The sequence below is a fragment of the Manis javanica genome, chromosome X (genome assembly GCF_040802235.1).
Source record: "Manis javanica isolate MJ-LG chromosome X, MJ_LKY, whole genome shotgun sequence".
In the NCBI taxonomy this organism is placed as follows: Eukaryota; Metazoa; Chordata; class Mammalia; order Pholidota; family Manidae; genus Manis; species Manis javanica.
The window spans coordinates 58,863,452-58,883,118 of NC_133174.1; the positions used below are offsets into that span (position 1 = coordinate 58,863,452).

At 39.8% G+C, this 19,667-nt stretch overlaps 1 protein-coding gene across 2 annotated transcripts; it reads left to right on the forward strand.

The window, feature by feature from the left end:
- Positions 1–5,537: 5,537 nt before the first annotated feature.
- NONO (non-POU domain containing octamer binding) lies at positions 5,538–19,652 on the forward strand. 2 transcript variants are annotated; one of them, XM_017670395.3, is made up of 11 exons: positions 5,538–5,694; positions 10,932–11,091; positions 12,068–12,261; positions 14,579–14,880; positions 15,496–15,591; positions 15,790–15,986; positions 16,360–16,444; positions 16,871–16,973; positions 17,559–17,598; positions 17,833–17,942; positions 18,663–19,652. In XM_017670395.3, exons 2-11 carry the CDS (start codon positions 10,941–10,943, stop codon positions 18,795–18,797), a joined length of 1,413 nt encoding a protein of 470 aa, XP_017525884.1. In that variant the 5' UTR covers positions 5,538–5,694; positions 10,932–10,940; the 3' UTR covers positions 18,798–19,652. The 2 variants fall into 2 exon arrangements, with proteins under 2 accessions (XP_017525884.1, XP_073083490.1); XM_073227389.1 differs by lacking the exon at positions 5,538–5,694 and adding an exon at positions 6,298–6,316.
- The last annotated feature ends 15 nt before the right edge of the window (positions 19,653–19,667 follow it).

Below are 19,667 nucleotides of genomic sequence, written 5' to 3' on the forward strand. Positions count from 1 at the left end.
TTTCTATGAGGCTTACCAAGCAAAGAGACAAGAGGGGAGCAAAACCAGGCAGGCAAAGATAAAGAATTTTGCTTTTGTTTTAAAATGGATAAGTGAAATGCAGTGAAAAGGTACCTCTTCTGCCCTATCAGCAAGTCCAACAGTGGCAGTCTGGTTTAGTAGTGTGATTCTGACTATACTCCACATTCTTTAATGTACACGACGTCCTGTCCAAACATTTCTCCCAACTTTGGAGGTAACATATTCCTATTTACTTCACAGAAGGTCAACTGACTTTGTGAAATACACACACCCTTGGCTCAGTGTGGGTCCCAAGGTCTCTATAGGACTTTCTGCTATGGCACTCTCCCATGGGAAATCAGCTTAGGTTATATTACTTTTTGGGGGTTCCACTTATTCTTTTAAATAAGAGTTATTGAGAAAGAATTGTATACCACACAATTTTCCCACTTAAAGCATATAAGTCAATGGATTTTGGTATTTTCACAGATACATGCAATCATTACCACAGTCAGTTTTACATTTTCATCATTTTAAAAAGCAACCCTGTACCCTCTAGCTATCTTCCCCCATTTCCCTACCCACCCGCACAGCCTTATGCAGGCACTATTCTACATGGATTCACCTATTCTGGACATGTCACGTAAATGGAATCATATGTGATCTTTTCTGACTGGCTTTTTTTTTCCACATAGCATAATGTTTTCAGGGTCCATTCATGCTGTAGCAGGTATCAGAACTCAATTCTTTTTTATGGCTGGATAATATTCCATTGTATGGATAGGCCATATTTCTTTAGCCATTCATCAGTTGATGTACCTTTTGGCTATTATGAATAATGCTGCTATAAATATTCACATATATAAGTTTTTATGTGAACATTTTTTTCAATTTTCTCTGGTAGATAATTAGGAATGGTATTTCTGGATCAGATGGTAGCATTACATTTAATTGTTTGAGGAACTTCCAGGTTGTCGGCCAAAGTAGCTGCACTATTTTATCTTCCCACCAGCAGAGTTCGTTTCTCCATATCCTTGTTACCTGATTAATCAAAGTCCATTTATTTATATATTCTTGAATTTCTTTCTACCATGTCTTGTAGTTTTCAAAGGTCTGCACTTCTTTTGTTAAATTTGTTCCAAAGCATTTTATTCTTCTTCTTCATGTTATTTTAAATGGAATTGTTTCTTAATTTCATTCTCAAATAGTTCATTGCAAGTGTATAGAAATACAACTGACTTTTGCATATTGATCTTATATTTGCAATCCTGCTGAGTCTGTTTTTTAGTTCTAATCCCTTTTTCAGATATTCTTTAGGATTTTCTCTTATAAGATCATGTCATTGGCAAGTAGAGATAGTTTTACTTCTTCCTTTCCATTTTGGATATCTTCTACTTCTTTTTCTTGCTAATTGTCCTGGCTAGAACTTCTACTACAATGTTGAATACAGGTGGCATCTGTTTGTAGTTCTTGAGACAAAGTCTACACACTAGGCTGTTCACTTTTTCTTGATTGATATTGCCTGTTTATCTAGTTACTTGGTGATTTGAGGACAGAAATCATAGTACTGATAAACCTCTTATTATTATGTACCTCCAACATATGCAATAAATATTACGTGATTGATAATGACAATTAGAAAAAATCGACCTCTCAGAGTCTTGCTTAGACCCTTTACCTCTGTTTCTTGGCTGGCTCCTCTCACCTGGAACTCAACATGACAAAACCGCACTCACTAATGGTGCTCTCTCTGCCTCTTCTATATCCTATCCTGGTTAGTGGCACAACCAGATAACCAGGCACCCAAACCAGAAGTTTGGGCATCATTCTAGTCTTCCACTCCTTACCCCCTACATTTATTTAATTGGTTATTAAGTCCCCTTGGTCTCCTCATCCTCATCTTTCATCTGAAATTATTATTATTGTACCTAACTGGTGTCCCTATCTCCTAGTTTATCTCCTCCTCCAATCTTTTCAACACACTGTTGCCAAGGTGATTGTGGTAAGCTGAATAATAGTCTCCCCGCCCCCCCCCACCCCCCACCCCGCAAAGGATATCTATGTCCTAATTCCTGGAGCTTGTGAATGTTACCTTATATGGCAAAAAGGTAGGACTTTCCAGATGTGATTAAGTGAAGGACCTCAAGAAGAGATTATCTAGGAGGGTCCTAAATGTAATGACAAGTGTTCTTAGAGAGGGGGAGGGAGATCTGACATGCCGGAAAAGTCCATGTGATCATGGAGGCAGAAACTGGAGTGACGCAGCCACAAGCCAAGGAATGCCAGCAGCGATTAGAAGTTGGAAGAGACAAGAAACAGTCTCTTCCTGGAGTCTCCTGAGGGTTCCTGAGGAATCATGTCCCTGCCAACGCCTTGGTTTCATCCCAGTGATACTGCTTTCAGACTTCTGGCTTCTAGAACTGTGGGAGAAAAAATTTCTGTTGTTTTTAAGCCACCGAGTTTGTGCTCATTTTTTTTTTTTTACAGCAGCCTCAGGACACTGATGATCCTTCTGAAGTTCAAGCCTCTCACACATGGAAACAATTTATTCTCTTTGCCTCTCTCAGTCTGCTTGTCTCTGTCTGTCTGTCTCTCCCTATATATATGAACGCACACTATATGTACGTGTATGTATCTATGACAGTCTGGAAGAAAACAGACCAAAATGTTATTTCCACATAGTGGGATTATAATGATTTTTACATTTATGTGTACTTTGCATTTTTTTCCTCAGTAAGCCTGTATAATCAGAAAAAACACCATACGTTATTTAAAAGAAAACCCTTCAATGTCTACCCATCACCTACAGATTAAAGTACAAATTTCTAAACATGGCTCAGATCCTTAGTTATTTGGCCTATGCCTCTCTCTCTAGCCTAATTTCCTATCACTCAGCCTCCCCACTTCTCTCCAGCCATAACAAATACCTAAAATACAGGTCATTCTGCGTCTGACCCTCTGCACATTGGTATCTCTAACTCCAACCTCTTGGTTAAGACCCAGTTCAAAGGTGTTCTTTCCTGTGAAGCCATTCCTGATCCACTCAATGAGAACTGTGCTATTTTTGAGTTACCACTATACCTCTAATATGCTACTATTATTTTATTGCCTACAGTAGTGCAGCTGTTTCTTTGCTTATGTTGTGATTGCTTTGAAGAAATACACAAATATAGTTTTTTAATTTGCTACTTTAGTTTTCCAATGTCAACAGCTATTGTGATTAACAAAGTATAAATTAATTAGAATGTTATTGAATTCATAGCTTTTTTGTAATTATGTATTTTTTTTTCACTTGACAGATACTAAAATCCATCATGTGGGAGTCTATAAAAGATTTTATGTTAAAAACTCCTCACAGGTCTTAATGCATTTATATGGAAAGATAGCTAGATTATTTTTTAAGTGAGAGTTCATGGCTCAGAAAAGTGTGTATAGCTTACTCCTCCCACATATTTAAAAAAAATATAAACATTTGTTTAACCAGGATAGTACAAATGTAGAAAATTGAAATGCAAGAAAAGTGGTCATAGTTGCAGCCATTGGTATGACTAGTGGCAGAGAGACTTTTCTCTTCATACTCTTGGGTAATTTGATTTTTTTTCCCATGAGCATGAAAAAAATGTCTTTTTCGGAATGGAGGTAGTATTGATGCCAGGGTTCTTGTTCACGGAGTCGAAGAATGAACTTCGCAAACACTCAAGGTAGAAGAGCAAGGCAGAGGCTTTTATTTAAAGAGAAGGTGAGAGGACAGAGCTCCTGGCTCAGGCCAGGAGGGGACAAGAGAGCTCAGGGGTGGTGCATTGTCTAGGGGTTTTATAGGCGGTTGAGAGACAAAGGGCTAGGGATGTACACCTGCTAAGTGGTCCCAAAATGTTTGAAGAGGCATTAAGTTTCTTATTATTCTTCCTGGTTATTTACAATAATTTTACTGCTTTGATTTCCTCCCAGGATAGCAGCTTCCTGGTCTGGGAGTTTATCACTTAAGACTGCCCTCTTTGCTCCCAAGGTGGGCTGAGTTATTGTCTGTTAAAGAGTATGTTAAGAAACTTTTTAATTAATTGGGTTTTAAAATGCAATTTTATTTTCAAGATGGAATCCTTCCTGTTTTTACTACGTTGTTTTGGGCTTGCTTGCTACATTGCCCAGGTTACAAATCATTTTTTTACGTCTGAAGGAAGAATAAGCGCACCTGGGTAAAGTCAGAAAAACAAGCTGGGTGCCCCCCAGCAGGCCAAAGCAAATCCCACAATGGATTATCTTGCTTTGTTTTTCCGGAGACCCTCACCCTACTCTGGCTAAGCCCATGGTCCCTGTCTCAGTATCTCTTTTTTCCTAACATTTATTCCAGAAAAGTTGGGAATCATTGGTTTAGATTTGTCAGATATGGTAGACACTGGCCATATATGACTATTTACTAAATTTTAGCTAATTAAAATGAGATAGGAAAGACAGTTCAGTTCCTCAGTTGCACTAGCCATATAACAAGCCCTAGATGGCCACCTAAGGCCAGTAACTACTGTACTGAACAGAGCTGATAAAGAATCTTTTTATCATTGCAGAAGTTTCCATTGGACAGTGCAGGTCTAGATCACTATGTCCTCACGTGAGGTGGGGCCAGTTGGGACACTCTGAAACTGAGTACAAATTAATTAGTGGGAATTAACTGCAAACACCAATCAGTTGAACCCTATAGTCCTTAATTAACCACAGGGCTAGTTAGACATTATTGAAAAATAAAGGTGATTACCCGATTGCCACATGCCTATAGAATATAGAATCAGCCTGATCTGGAGGATACAGTGTATCCATAGCAATGATGACACCTGTTGAACCTCTCTAATCATAGAACAATGGTGGTGTTTGGATTGCTGGGTTCCCTGGTTACCATGGAAATGAGGGTGCTGGTTACAATTCTGTGTAATTACACACAGACTAAGGAATCAATCTTCCCCTCCCCCACCCCTTTCTATAACCATAATCATAATCTTAACCATAACCACAGAGATGACTATTTCAGTTGGGCTTTATGAGTAGACCTGACAGCCGAAGCAACCAGAAATCAATGTTTAAGTATGGAATGTCAGAGTGCAAGCCCTAATGAGGAAGTGTGAAAAAAGAAACATGGCGGGGCATTTTTTTCCAGCAGGGAAAGGCTAGATCTACTACACCGAATGCAATGACATTGTTACTCTTGCTTCTTGCACTGGCGCAGTGCAGGAATTCTCAGAGCACGCCTACGCGCACATTTTCCCCCCTTTCTCTCTTTCCACTTTCCTCTCTCTCCCTTTTTTCCCCTCTCCTTTCCCACTTCCACCTCTAGGTCTTTCGTTCCTTCAGTTACCCGGTTTCAGTCTCTCCCCCTCCCCCCTTCCTTTTCCGCCTCAAGCGGACAGCAACTCGTGCATGCGCATTAGGTACAAAACCTCGCTCTTTGTCCCCATCTGTCGTTCACACGAACTCAAATCTTTCACCTTCGGTAGCCAATAGGATCAAAGAAATGGCGGAAAAATGATTCCGCCTCTGGGGATAAACTTTGATTAGCAGTTCAGATAACCAATCGAGAACGCCGCTTTGTACCCCTTGGGAGGCACCGAGCTCTGTCGTCTCGTTTCCGGCGGTCGCGCGCTCTTTTCTCGGGACGGTAGAGGCCGTGTAGCGTCGCCGTTACTCTGAGGAGAGAACAGTCGGCGGAGGGTGAGTGTGTGGGACGACTTAGTTTTTGTTCGAGAGCAGGGGTAGAATTTATCGCGACGATCGGCGAAGGAAGAGGCAAGGGCGCGGCTAGGTTTGTAGGCAGGTTGGCCGTTTGTTCCAAGGCCCCTTGAGGCCTTGTCCCCGCCGCCCCACGCGGGGGGCCCAGCGCTCTCAACTCGCCTCGCCTTCCGCCTTTACCTCTCTCCCCTTTCTTTTCCCGCCCCGTTGCTTTGTGCAACTCGTTTCCGAACCTGAGCCGTGTCAGTAAGTTTCCCGGCGCTTGAACGGCCCTGGGCCCGAGAGTGTGGGGTCTATTAACTGAGAGCCCTGAAGTCGCGGTTGGAGGAGGCGGTGCTGCGTCGCGCGCTCCTCCTCCCGGTCTCGCGAGGCCATTAATTCAGAATGAGAAATTGGGGCCCTCCCGAGCGATAGTATTTTGTCAAAACTCTTACCTGGGAAGTTCATTTGCTAGCCCAGATCCTGCCGCTTTCTCAGTCAGGTTCCTGTATATCTTTTTTTGTTGTTGTTGCTTAGCTACGCGACCCATTTATAACATCACTTTCTAAAATGAAAATTTTATGGATTTGCTAGCGGTTATTTTCCACTTGGAGAAACTATTGTCGTAAGTTGACACTTTGTATTCTCAATAGAGAAGTAGAGGTTAGAGAGGACTTGGAGGCACTTTGCTATCTTTAGTGGAAGTTGGGGTAGTTGTAGGGGGTAGGGTTGCCAGGTAAAATACAGGACGCCCTATTAAATTTGAATTCCATATAGACAACAGATTATTTTTTAAGTATACCCAGCATGGGACTTACACTAAAACAATGACTTTTTAACCTGAAATTCAAATGTAACTGTATATTGTGTATTTTTATTTGGTAAATTTAGCAACTCGGGTGGTGGTGGGCACTGGCTGGATTTGTAGTGTCTTTGCCCAACTTCCTTGTTACTAAATGAAAGGTCCTAAGCATTCTACAGCTTTTCAGGGTGGTCTATATCCAGGTGGCCATCTCGGTCTAGATGTTTACCAGATTTTTTTCCACAGCTTCCACTTAAAAAGTTGATCTCTTTCCTTAATGTTAAGGGGACATTTATTTAGATTTCAGATGTGTGTGATATGTAGTGTTTGGTCTTGTGCCTAAACACTTGTGCAACTGTATTGTGCCCAATAGCCCCAGTCTTTATAAATCAGCAACACATACTTTCTCTCAAGAAAGCTCTTCAGCCAGGGCTAGTCTTTAGGATAGGTGAGTAGAGGAATCCTTGCTGCTGATCTTTCTGCTTTACTTGCTCCTTAGAGGCCCAATGGTTAGGGAGCAGTGAATTTATTACTCAAAAGAGGTTTCTGCATGTATTTACAAATTAGATTGGTAGTCGTCATCAAAAGTAGGTGATAGGGACAATGCTCACTGAGTACTTGGTACTTTTGGGTACTGTTTTAGGTGATTTATACAGTATTACTTAGTCTTCATCATTGAGTTCTTGCTTGGAAAAGAAAAAACTGAAGGAAAAGATTAGCATTATGGAAACATTTATTCAAAAACACAAAGATAGGCAGTTTGGTTATAGAAATGATTTTTGCTAGAATACAGAAGAGCAAAGGAAGAATGTAATTGATGACTTTGTCTAACTGGAGCACCTACCATATGTAGAAATGGGGTAGGAGTTGCCAGCAGAAACAAGTGCCTGTTATGTACGCGATCTTGTTTAGTCCTTAAAATAATCAGCCCTGTGAGGTAGAGACTGATATCCCCGTCCCACAGGTGAGGAAACTGAGGCTTCTCAGAAGTTAGGTGACATGGCCAGTAAGTTTGTTGGACTCTAAACTCAAATCAGGGTGAGTTTGGTTGCAAAGCTTGTAGCATAGTGATGAATATGAGCCTTAGAGTTCAGACCTGAGTTCCTCTCCACACTCCATCACACTTGAGTGACCTTGGATGGGCATCAGTTTTATTGGCAGTTGTGAGCACTAAATGAGGTAATGCAGATTTAGCATAGTGCCTGGCATGTAATGGTTAATGATCTAGTATTATCATGTTAACTACCAGGCTACATTTTCTGAAACCAAAAATAAGCTACCTTGAAGTAATCTTAAATGGTTTAGAACATCCCAGCACTTTGTTCTCTAGGAGATAGGCCAATACTACTAAGAAGTTGTAAAATGACCTTTAACATGTAAATAAATACAAATTGTGGATTCCTGAATGGAATGTGTGGTACTGAGACTGGGGCTGCTGACTACTAAATTAAAGGCCTGGAGGAAAAAAAACAGGTTCCTTGGATTCTAGCCAGAGCTGAGAAGGTATAGAAGACCTAGTTAGAGAAATGGTTGTGAAGATAATATAAGTTTCTGCTATAGGCCATCACTTTGGGGTCAGGGGAAGGGCCATGGTATTTAATACCCTGGACTCAGATAGGAAAAAGTTTGATTCCAGTGCCCTCCTTATCCTGTCCCCAACTGATGCTGGGGTAGACTGTACATTTGTATGTTTTAATTTCCCACTTTCATACCTTTTTTGTAAGAACATGATTTCCTTCCTTTCTAGGTACCCATTTGCTGTGCTATACCTATTCATGGTGTTTTAAAGTTATTACAACTTTTCAAGAAAACAAGGCTCCACTATGTGGCAAGAGTTAACAAAGATAGATTGAGTTCTATTTTTAAGAATTTATATTAAGGAAATAAACCAAAAACTGTAAGCAAGAAGATAATTTACAGCAGCATTATAATAGGAAAAAGCTGAAAACAACCTAAATGTATTAGGGTAGGGTAGGGAGTAGTTTAGTAAATTAGTGTATATCCTGGTAGACATTATGCAGCTATTAAAAATTACATTGACACAATAAAAATGAGGAAAAGCTGAATATACAATTGTGTACTATGATTTGCAGTTATTGAAATGATAATATATGTCTTGGAAGGTAAATAAGCAAAAATGGAAATTGTGGGAGGAATATTTACTCATGGATGTGCCCTAAGATTTAGCTATGAACATTGTTTATAATAGTGAAAACTTAGAAGAAACCCAAGTGTGCAGTACAGTAGGGGCTTGGTTTGACCACTGAGTACTGTGAACAGTTAATGTAGAAAATTTAGTGACATTAAAGCTTTTTGTGCATCATAAAATAGAAAGGGCAGGTTAAGAAAATAGTTTTTATAAACCCTGTTTAGAGTACATACAAATACATAAGTTAATGACTGGAAGGGTATACCAAAATGTTAACAGTGGCTATTTTTTTTTAGTGATGGGCCTTTGAGTTTTTATTTTACTTCCTGTTTTTATTTCTAGGTCTTTTTTATATTAGATGTATTTTGTAATAGGCACCTTGTTAGTGAGGTACATATGATTGATGAAATGATACCAGAAAATAAAAGTCTTGGTTTGAATGCCGACTTTACAATTAAAATTGTAATCTTGCTCCTTCCACTTCCTATCCACTTTGCCCCTCCCCTATTTTTCTATAATGTCTTATAGCACCTCAAGTACTAGGTAATTTGATTATTATGTATATACTGTTTTTCACTAAAAGGTAAGCTTGCTGAATGCAAAAATCTGCTTTGTTAATCGGTACATCCCAAGCACCTAGAAGTAGTGCCTAACAGATAAGCATTCAGTGAATATTTGTTGAATAAATTATTTTTAAAAATTATCAACCTATAAAAAAGTTTCATTTTTGCCTGCCTTCTGTTCCTTGTCTATATTCATGTATTAACAAAAACCTTTTCCTCTTAAAGCATCAAACATTTTTCATATTTACATGGTCTTGATAATTTTTAATGCTGTGTAACATTTCATTGTATAGATATACCAAAATTTATTCAAAGCTGTGCCCCTAATTTGGGGTATTTAAGTCATTTTTATTATGATAAGGGCCATTATAGTAAAAAGTAATAGATATGGTTTTTAAAGTTTTTAAATTATATTCTTAGGATAAATACCTAGAAGTAGAATTTCTGAGTTAAAGACTGTGAACATCTTGATAGCCCTTCTTACTTCCTGTCTTAATGAAACAGCTTTTGGATAGAGAATTTGATGATTGCATTAGTGTTTTCAGTTTGGGTGGGATACATAAAATGCATTTGGAAAGTTTTTATACACACAAAAGTATTCTCATACCCATCATCCAAAATCAGCACTTACCAAGCCTATATCACAGTTTCTTCATCTGAGGAATATAGTTTTCTCTATTTTAAGGGAATCATTATTAGTATAGTATTCATGAAAAGGTCCTTCTCTGCATCTTTAGCTAAATTCTGACTAAAGAATCTTGTGTTTAGGGAAAAGGATTTAGGATTGACTTTGCGTTTTATTTACTGGAGAACTGTTCTTTGATGAGGGAAATAGTCCTCCATTTGTTAACCTGATCAATTAGAAAATTTCCATTTTAAAACTGTTAACTCTTGAATTCAGTCTGGATTGTGCCAGGAATTTTCATGTTTTCTTTTTTCTTTTAATCTTAGATTGATTTTGAAATGAGAATTTAACATTTTGTGATGGTATATTCATTTCTTTAGTTTTCACTGCTTTTATTGCTTTGGTAGTCATTTATCTTCCCATTATGATTAACAACAATACCTAGTGCTTACCATATGCCAGTACTGAACTAGTGTTTTCACATATTTGTGAATCCTCATAGCCACCTTGAGGCATAAGTATTTTTATTATCCGCTTTGTAACATTTAAGAAACTAAATAGCACACTGCTTGTATGTATTATCAGCATGCATCAAACCTAAGTGCGTCAAACTCCAAAGCCCATAGTTTTCCTTTCATTCCACAGTACCTGATGTAGGCCAGGACTGTGCAAGGTGCCAGAGAAGAAAAAGACTTATTAGTCCTTGTCCTTGGGATAACTAGAATCTATTTCAACCATTGTGTTTTTAAAATGTGCTTTAATATTATGATAGGGCTGATTTTTAGGGGATAGATTGTTTTGGGAAAGTATTATTGACATATAGAATTATTGAACTGGAAGGTTCTCAAGTCATTCTAGTGCAAGCCTATCTCATCTAGTACTTGACAGGTTTCTGTGTGCAGCATAACTGCTAATGCCTGGTTGGTTGGTTTTAGATTTCTGGATTGTACTCCTCTGCCATACCTGTTCCCAATAGCCAATCATTTGGGTCAGGCAAAAGCCAGGATACCAAGGGTTATTAATAATGTGTAAGTCATCAGGAAGATGACTGATTGCATTCTTAGCACTGAATGTGTTTGACAATTTACATTTTCTTTTTAGGGTGCCAAAATGCAGAGCAATAAAGCCTTTAACTTGGAGAAGCAAAACCACACTCCAAGGAAACATCATCAGCATCACCACCAGCAGCACCACCAGCAACAACAGCAGCAGCCACCACCGCCACCAATACCTGCAAATGGGCAACAAGCCAGCAGCCAAAGTGAGTCCAAGCTAAGTGATAGGGTAGAAATAGGTTCCCTTTTGGGAATGGTTTCTTGTTTTTTAGATTAGTCTCATGGGATTATAAAGGAATAGGCCTTTGTGGCACACCTTTGTTCTTTTCCCTATTTACCTCTTGATACTTGGCATGGAAAAAGGCTGATTCTCTGAAACAAGGAGCAGACATGTTGTAGGATAGCATTTAAGTACAGGTTGCTTCGCTGTGTTGGCACCTTCTGTTACCCAGATGTCTGTGTTTTACCTGAGAGCTTGGTTCTTAGACGTAATCATCTGATGCCTGGTAGTTAAAGAAAATATAGAACACGTTTTTAAGACTTACTGGAGAAGTCTGGTACTGAGTATTACACTTTTAGCCTGGGATCTGTGCCAGCCCATTTTTAATCAGAGTAAAAAGTTTTTAAAGCTATATGCCCATTTATTCAGCAAACTTGGAGCCTCTGTTGTGTGCCTCTAAGACTAGAACCAACCTCAACCCTCTTTATTTCCAGAGGTTCCCATAAAGAATACTCTTTCCTACCTCATTTCTTTTAATTCTGTCACCCCAAGCCTGAAAGAATGGGAACTTAAGGTTAGGAAGATTAGTGAGAGACTGGGAATGTGGAGCAATTATGTTCTAAGTTTAAAAATATACTTTCTGACATAGGGCTCCTTAACTTGCTTAATTTTCTCTTTGGCCAATGGCTCCTGTATTTTCTATCTCTGACTTAGTCCAGGTTGGCTGGCTCCTGGCCCATAGTAGAGCTGTTAAGAAGTCCCCCCATGTCTTTGCACATTGCTTTCACATTCTAAGGTGCAGTTCACTGATAAGTGATTAGTGGATAGATTGCACTGGGAAGTGATATTTGACTTCTCTATAGCAATTAGTTATCCTAATCCAGCAGCAGTTGTTGCTCTTTGAGAATGTGACTGTAAATCTCTTTCCTCAGTCTTCTGAGTGACTTTGTGTCTTCTCGCAGATGAAGGCTTGACTATCGACCTGAAGAATTTTAGGAAACCAGGAGAGAAGACCTTCACCCAACGTAGCCGGCTCTTTGTGGGCAATCTTCCTCCTGATATCACTGAAGAAGAAATGAGGAAACTATTTGAGAAATATGGGAAGGCAGGCGAAGTCTTCATTCATAAGGATAAGGGCTTTGGCTTTATCCGCTTGGTGAGCCGCTGTGGGCTTTTAGAGCATGTAGGGAAGCTGGGGAATGATGAATATGGAAAATTAGGCAGTGGAAACAATTCCCAGGTGGTTTGTTAAAAGCTTGTAGTTGTAGTTGGAATAGGACCAAAAAATGCTGATTTTATTTTTATTTTTCCTCTCATTGTTTTGCTTTGTATCAAAGACAATGCAGGTTTACTTGCCTAGGATACTGGGGCTAAAGTAGACCCTTTGGAACTTTTTTTAATTGGGAAATTTCAAACATACAGAAGTAGGTAGAATAGTATGATGAACTTATATTTACTCATTGCCCAGCTTCTATAATTATCAACTCATAGTTAATCTTGCTTTATCTATATCCCTCCCCTGTTTACTATTCTCCCATAAATATTTTAATATGTTAAGATTTTTTCATCAGAAAAAAATGAAGTGATTTTATTCTTAGAAATGATGGTTTATATAGTTTATTTCCAAAGCCCTTACATTTATATTGCCTCTCTTAAGACTCTTTAAAACAGTTTGATTTGTAAAATCAAACTAAAAATTTTTAAATTGTGCTTAAATGTAAAATTTATCATCTTAATTATTTTTAAGTGTAGGTCTTTTTTTTGCATTTATTCTTTAATTAATTAGATACTGAAAAATATCTTATTTTAAACATAGAATTAAGTTGTCTTTATTATTGCACCCCATTCATTTCCTTTGTAGATTTTTTTTTTTGAGAGGGCATCTCTCATATTTATTGATCAAATGGTTGTTAACAACAATAAAATTCTGTATAGGGGAGTCAATGCTCAATGCACAATCATTAATCCACCCCCAGCCTAATTCTCATCAGTCTCCAATCTTCTGAAGCATAACGAACAAGTTCTTACATGGTGAACAAATTCTTACATAGTGAATAAGTTCTTACATGGTGAACAGTACAAGGGCAGTCATCACAAAAACTTTCGGTTTTGATCACTCATTATGAACTATAAACAATCAGGTCAAATATGAATATTCGTTTGATTTTTATACTTGATTTATATGTGAATCCCACATTTCTCCCTTTATTATTATTATTATTAATAAAATGCTGAAGTGGTTGGTAGATGCAAGATAAAGGTAGAAAACATAGTTTAGTGTTGTAAGAGAGCAAATGTAGATGATCAGGTGTGTGCCTGTAGACTATGTGTTAATCCAAGCTAGACAAGGGCAATAAAACATCCATGGATGGAGAAGATTTCTCTCAAAACAGGGGGGGTGAGGTTCTAAGCCTCACCTCTGTTGATCCCCAATTTCTCGCCTGATGGTCCCCCTGCGACTGTGCCTGTCTTAGGTTGTTCCTCCCTTGAGGAATCTTACCCGTCTCTGGCTAACCAGTCATCTTCCGGGGCCATACAGGGAAATGTAAAGTTGGTAAGTGAGAGAGAAGCCATATTGTTTGAAAAGGTTAGCTTTTTACTTCTTTGCAGATTTATGCCCTGTGGCTTCTATGCCCAGCATTTGTCTTGAGGTATCTTTACCACTTGGAGGAATTATGATACTCGGTAAATTCGATATGAGGCACAAATTCTATTTAAGGGTTGTAATTAGGAAGGAAGAAGGAAAGCTATAGAGGTAGCAGATGGAAGAAAACATGGGAAGATTGATTATTTCTTTGACATATCTTCTTGTAGAGTAACTTAAGCATGTATAGGTTTTAAACTACTAATTAAATTGCGCTAAGTGTAGATCTTTTTAAAAAATAATAATGTTTACATGTATGAGGGGGACCCCTTTCAAGGCATGATAGGTCATGTGCTAGCAAGACCACTAGATGTGGTCAGAACTAGTTTTCCAGATCTACCACTAACTCAAAACTGTATGGGCAAATCATTTTCTCTGGGGTTCAAGATTCCTCTTCAGCAATATGAAGGGGTCCCATCAAAGTCTGATTCTAACAAGGCCTCTTAGAGGGCATAAGTGATTCTGGTTAAATTGTATGTAGCGAGCCAAAATTAAAATATTCTGGCTACTGTATTATAAGGGTAAACTTCAGACTGGTCATTGTTGTCCAGATTATCTGTTACCACTTGGAAGAATAACTTATGTAATGCTGATAACCATGTAAGTGGTATTAACTCGAGTTTTATTGCAAGGCCTTCAGAACAATTAGGTTAACCAAAGAGTTATCTGAAACACAATTTCATTCTTTCAGTTCTATCCATATTTTTTGTACATTGCCAGGGATTTTCTGGAGACATTTTATATCAAGCTGTACTAGTTTAGACTCATGATGACTGTGCAGGTGGTCTTTGTCAAAACTGAGTTATTCTAACTTTCCCCTGCTTTCTAGGAAACACGAACTCTAGCAGAAATTGCCAAAGTAGAGCTGGACAACATGCCACTCCGTGGAAAGCAGCTGCGTGTGCGCTTTGCCTGCCATAGTGCATCCCTTACAGTCCGAAACCTTCCTCAGTATGTGTCCAATGAACTGCTGGAGGAAGCCTTTTCTGTGTTTGGCCAGGTGGAGAGGGCTGTAGTAATTGTGGATGATCGAGGAAGGCCCTCAGGAAAAGGCATTGTTGAATTCTCAGGGAAGCCAGCTGCTCGGAAAGCTCTGGACAGATGCAGTGAAGGCTCCTTTCTGCTAACCACGTGAGTGAAGGGTCATTTTCAGAAGTAGACCTTGGATTGCTACTTCCTTCTGTGGTCTGGGGAGTTAGCCTGTAGGAACCATGTTCTGTGTTCATTCAAAACTTTTTGATACTAATTCAGCTTTATAGTAGGGTTTTCAATGTAATCTTAAATTAATGGAAATGGTATGAGAATTAAGAAATAAACCTTTTTGGTCTTTTAATAGGTTGTCATTTAATCAGCATTAAATGTTGTATTTGAAGTTTTATAACTCTGAGAAGTTGTTTTGTGCGTGACGCATCTCTCTTAATATTTATCCCAAATTTTGGTCTGGAGTTCTGTAGATCCTGGGTATCAGGCTGCACTTAATAAGTACTCTCTCTGCCTAAGTTGAACATTTTTTTAAGGCTGTATTCGGAGATCTAAAGCCTAACTCCATCTTGTCAACCTCAGTCCTTATAGTGCCACTAAAAGAACTTGGTTACTTGGGTTGATTGTAAAAACCATTTAAGAAGTATGTTGAATTGTTCATTTGTAACCTCTTACTAGGTCACTTTGCCAGTGGCATATGTAGAGAGGTAGCCTAGTTACTGTAGGGTGTAATTTGATTAAACTGAACTTCCTTTTTCCTCCCAGATTTCCTCGGCCTGTGACTGTGGAGCCCATGGACCAGTTAGATGATGAAGAGGGACTTCCAGAAAAGCTGGTTATAAAGAACCAGCAATTTCACAAGTATGTGGTCCTGACAGATTCCCTGTTAGGTATTTGCCTAATCTTAAGGAAGCTTGTAAAGGGGTGTGTGAGAGAGGCAAGTCTTTGCTGTATGCATTTCCTGGCAGACATTATTCCTGGTCCGCAGGAGAAATGCAGTGCTTAGTTGGGGGGGAATCTTGGACAAAGTTGCAGTAACCCAGAAACCTTTGTCTGTAGGGAACGAGAACAGCCACCCAGATTTGCACAGCCTGGCTCCTTTGAGTATGAGTATGCCATGCGCTGGAAGGCACTCATTGAAATGGAGAAGCAGCAGCAGGACCAAGTGGATCGCAACATCAAGGAAGCGCGTGAGAAGCTGGAGATGGAGATGGAGGCTGCTCGCCATGAGCACCAGGTCATGCTCATGAGGCAGGGTGAGTATAGGCCTGTAAGTCTTAAGCCTAGAAGGTCAAAATAAATTTTTTCTCAGGAGTTTCTTTGTATTGATCAGTAGAGAAAGGCCTAAATCTCTACTTTTATTCTCTGAAATATTTTGTTGATCTTGGTAGGCAAATGAGCTTGGAGATGTGGCAGAGAATACTGGATTCTGTGGAGAAGGAAATAATAGGTTTGATTTCATTTTTGGAATCTGGATATCTCGGATGGCCACTCAGGGATTATATATCCCCTTTGCTTTCTGGATCTTTAATTATGGAAAATTCTTGGGCCTATCTGAGGGAATTGAAGAATACTCAGTCAGTCTGTTTTTCTAGATTTGAAGAATACTCAGTCAGTCTGTTTTTCTAGATTTGATGAGGCGCCAGGAAGAACTTCGGAGGATGGAAGAGCTGCACAACCAAGAAGTACAAAAACGAAAGCAACTGGAACTGAGGTGCCTCTTGAATGAACTCTTTCTGTCTGACAACTCTAAAAGGGAATGTCTCACTTTTGCTTCCGGCCACCTTGCTACTTCATGCATTTGCAAATATGCTGGGAAATATTTCCTGGCTGCCTCTCAAGTTCTCCCTTTGGACAGGAGGTGTTTCAGTTGCCTGTGGTTCGAGGAATATCTGGGGCTACACTGAAGAGAAAGCAGCTGAGTGCTGGTCTGAAGCTCCTTTGGGGAAAAAAGAAACAAACTTTTTTCCGTTAAGGACACATATCGGTTGCTTTAGGACTGGGCATATTTAATAGTGAGTTTCTGGGACAGCTACAATAGTTTTCATTAGGCTCTTGCTCTGCTTAGTTGTGCCCCCTAATAAGATAATCTACTCAAGTTCCAGAGTGCTTCTGCTTAAATCTCTCTTGCTGACTCTAGGCAGGAGGAGGAGCGCCGGCGCCGTGAGGAAGAGATGCGGCGGCAACAGGAAGAAATGATGCGGCGACAGCAGGAAGGATTCAAGGGAACCTTCCCTGATGCGGTATATCTCCCATGTGCCCATGATGTACCAGCCCAGTCATGATATGACAAATCCACCATGAATTGTCCACTAGGACTAGAAAACATACCAGGTTATGTTCAATGTTTCCATTCTATGAAAGTCCTTTTAGAAGAATTCATAGGAAGGAAAGGTAAGGTTTGAAGGGAAACAACTGCCTCATAGGCAATTTAGGATGAGGTGTTGGGGCCACTGTGTGCTGTATACACTCAGTACTTGCAGGGTGAGACATGCAGTCCTGTAACAGCTTTGACTTATCTTCTGATGTCCTCACAGTTGTTAATACAGGTTGGAGCCCTAGAAGAAAGCAACTCTTCCCCCTTTCCTTTCACCTCTCCTGTTCCTAATAGACTCTTGTGTTCAAATAGCTCTTGTAACTTGGGTCCTAGTAGCTCTGACCATGAATTTGGTGTACAACTAGCAAATTGCTGTTGGTGTTTCCTTAGTTTGGTCTTCGTGTACTTGGGATGTTATCACCCTGTTTACTCCCTTTAGTGTGTGGTCCTAACTGGTTGTGATAGAATGCAGTGCTGTCTTAGACTGTTGTGAGTATTTTTTGTTTTTCAGAGAGAGCAGGAGATACGGATGGGCCAGATGGCTATGGGAGGTAAGAATTTGAGTTTAATGGCTCTGATTTCCCTTTCTGTCTTGTCTCTGTTGAACTCCGAAGCATTGCCTACCTAGTCCAGATTTAAAGGGCTAACATTTTTGGGAGCATTGCTTTTCGGAGGGAGGGTGGGAACATGTCTTAACCCAGAGGTTTTGTTGAATTGTTTCCTTTGACACAGAGACTGACAATCTCTGTCTCCTGTATACTGATCACACTACTACTCTGCTGTAGGTGCTATGGGCATAAACAACAGAGGTGCCATGCCCCCTGCCCCTGTTCCAGCTGGTACTCCAGCTCCTCCAGGACCTGCCACTATGATGCCAGATGGAACCTTGGGACTGGTAATAAGCTACAGGACCCTACAGTAACTGTAAATGGTGATAGGAGGAGGAAGGACTTTGCCTTCACGGGGCCTGCCACGATTTTGCTATAGATAGCAGTCTTTAGGATTTCTGTTATCCATCAGATTTAACCTTGAGATCTTTATTTTTGGATCTTGAATAAACCTAGTTTCAGACTATACTTTATCTAGGAGTTAAGCCGATCTCTCTCTGGCTAGTCTAGTGTACAGTTTAGTTGCTACCCTGGGTGAACAGTTTCTTTTTTGGAAGGAAGGTAATGAAGGCTGCACATTAATTACATAAAATAAATGTGAATCCAGAAGGCTTTGTGGCTCATACAATCATACAATCTTGAGGTGGTTTTAGTTCTGGTGTCAGAATGTTAACTGGATAGGCTTAAGGTTGCCCTTGTCCACCATATACCTAGTTCAGGAAAAAGGACTTGACTAGAATTTATCCAGCCTAGGAATTTAGTATGTAATCCTGCATAGCCAACAGGAATGGGGATAAAAAGTTAGAGTACGTGATGGGGTGGGTCTGTAATCCCGGCAGCCTTCCTTTCAGGAATATCACTAGGGTGCTTCACAGGCTTAGTTACCCCTAGCATCAGGAACCTTGAATGGTTGGGTGGAAATGGACTTCAGGCAAGGGACTGGCTGTAGAAGGGTGGGAAACTTAGGACATCGGTATTATTGTAATGCTGCTCTTTTTTTCTCTAAGACCCCACCAACAACTGAACGTTTTGGCCAAGCTGCTACAATGGAAGGAATTGGGGCAATTGGTGGAACACCTCCTGCATTCAATCGTCCAGCTCCTGGAGCTGAATTTGCTCCAAACAAACGTCGCCGATACTAATAAAATCAGTCTAGTTTCCCAAAACCCTTAAAAGAAGGACCCTTTTTGGACTAGCCAGAATTCTGCCCTGGAAAAGTGTTAGGGATTCCTCCCATTAGTTAGGTCCTCCCTGCCTGTACTACTCTAGGGAGTATGCTGGGGGCAGAGGGCAAGGGAGGGGCAATATTTAACAAAATCAGTTTTCTGTGGTATATTGTTTAACTAATAGATTATGTGTGGTGGATTCCTGAAGTCATGTGATTGTTGGGGGGAGGACCATGGCAAAATGGATCCAATTAGAGCCCCCATTGATAATCATTCCATTCTTTGTCCACCCTGTTGTGTTTGCTTTCTCATTCTTAACACTTCCCAACCCCAGAGACACTGCCACATATACCACAAAAACCAAACATCCCCCAATGACCTTTGCCCCAGTGCTCCATTTACTCCCAGGTGGGAATTCAGGCAAATGTCCACAGAGGTCACAGACAACATACACAGTTCTGTTATGTCCCATATATTAGCCCTTTGTGCCCTAAGGAAGACATTTTCTCTTAGAGATTTTCTTTTTAGTATATCTTTAAAAATTCTCGTGTTAACTTGCCTCCATCTTTTTCTTGGGTAAGGACACCCCAGGAATGGCCCCTTTGTGTCTGATATTCACAGCTTTTCTTGATAGGCCTGTACAATCTTGGGAACAGGGTTGCTGTATGCTGAAGTTTGGACAGTAGCTCTTAGCCTTGCCTATCTTAGGTAGTTATGCTGTGCATTTTTTATTGGTGTACCATGTTTGATTTGTTCCTGATACCTTTGGAGTTTTCTGAGAAATGGAGCAGTAATGCAGCAACTTATTAAAATATGTTTTAAGCCTTTTAATTTTCTGTGATGTTT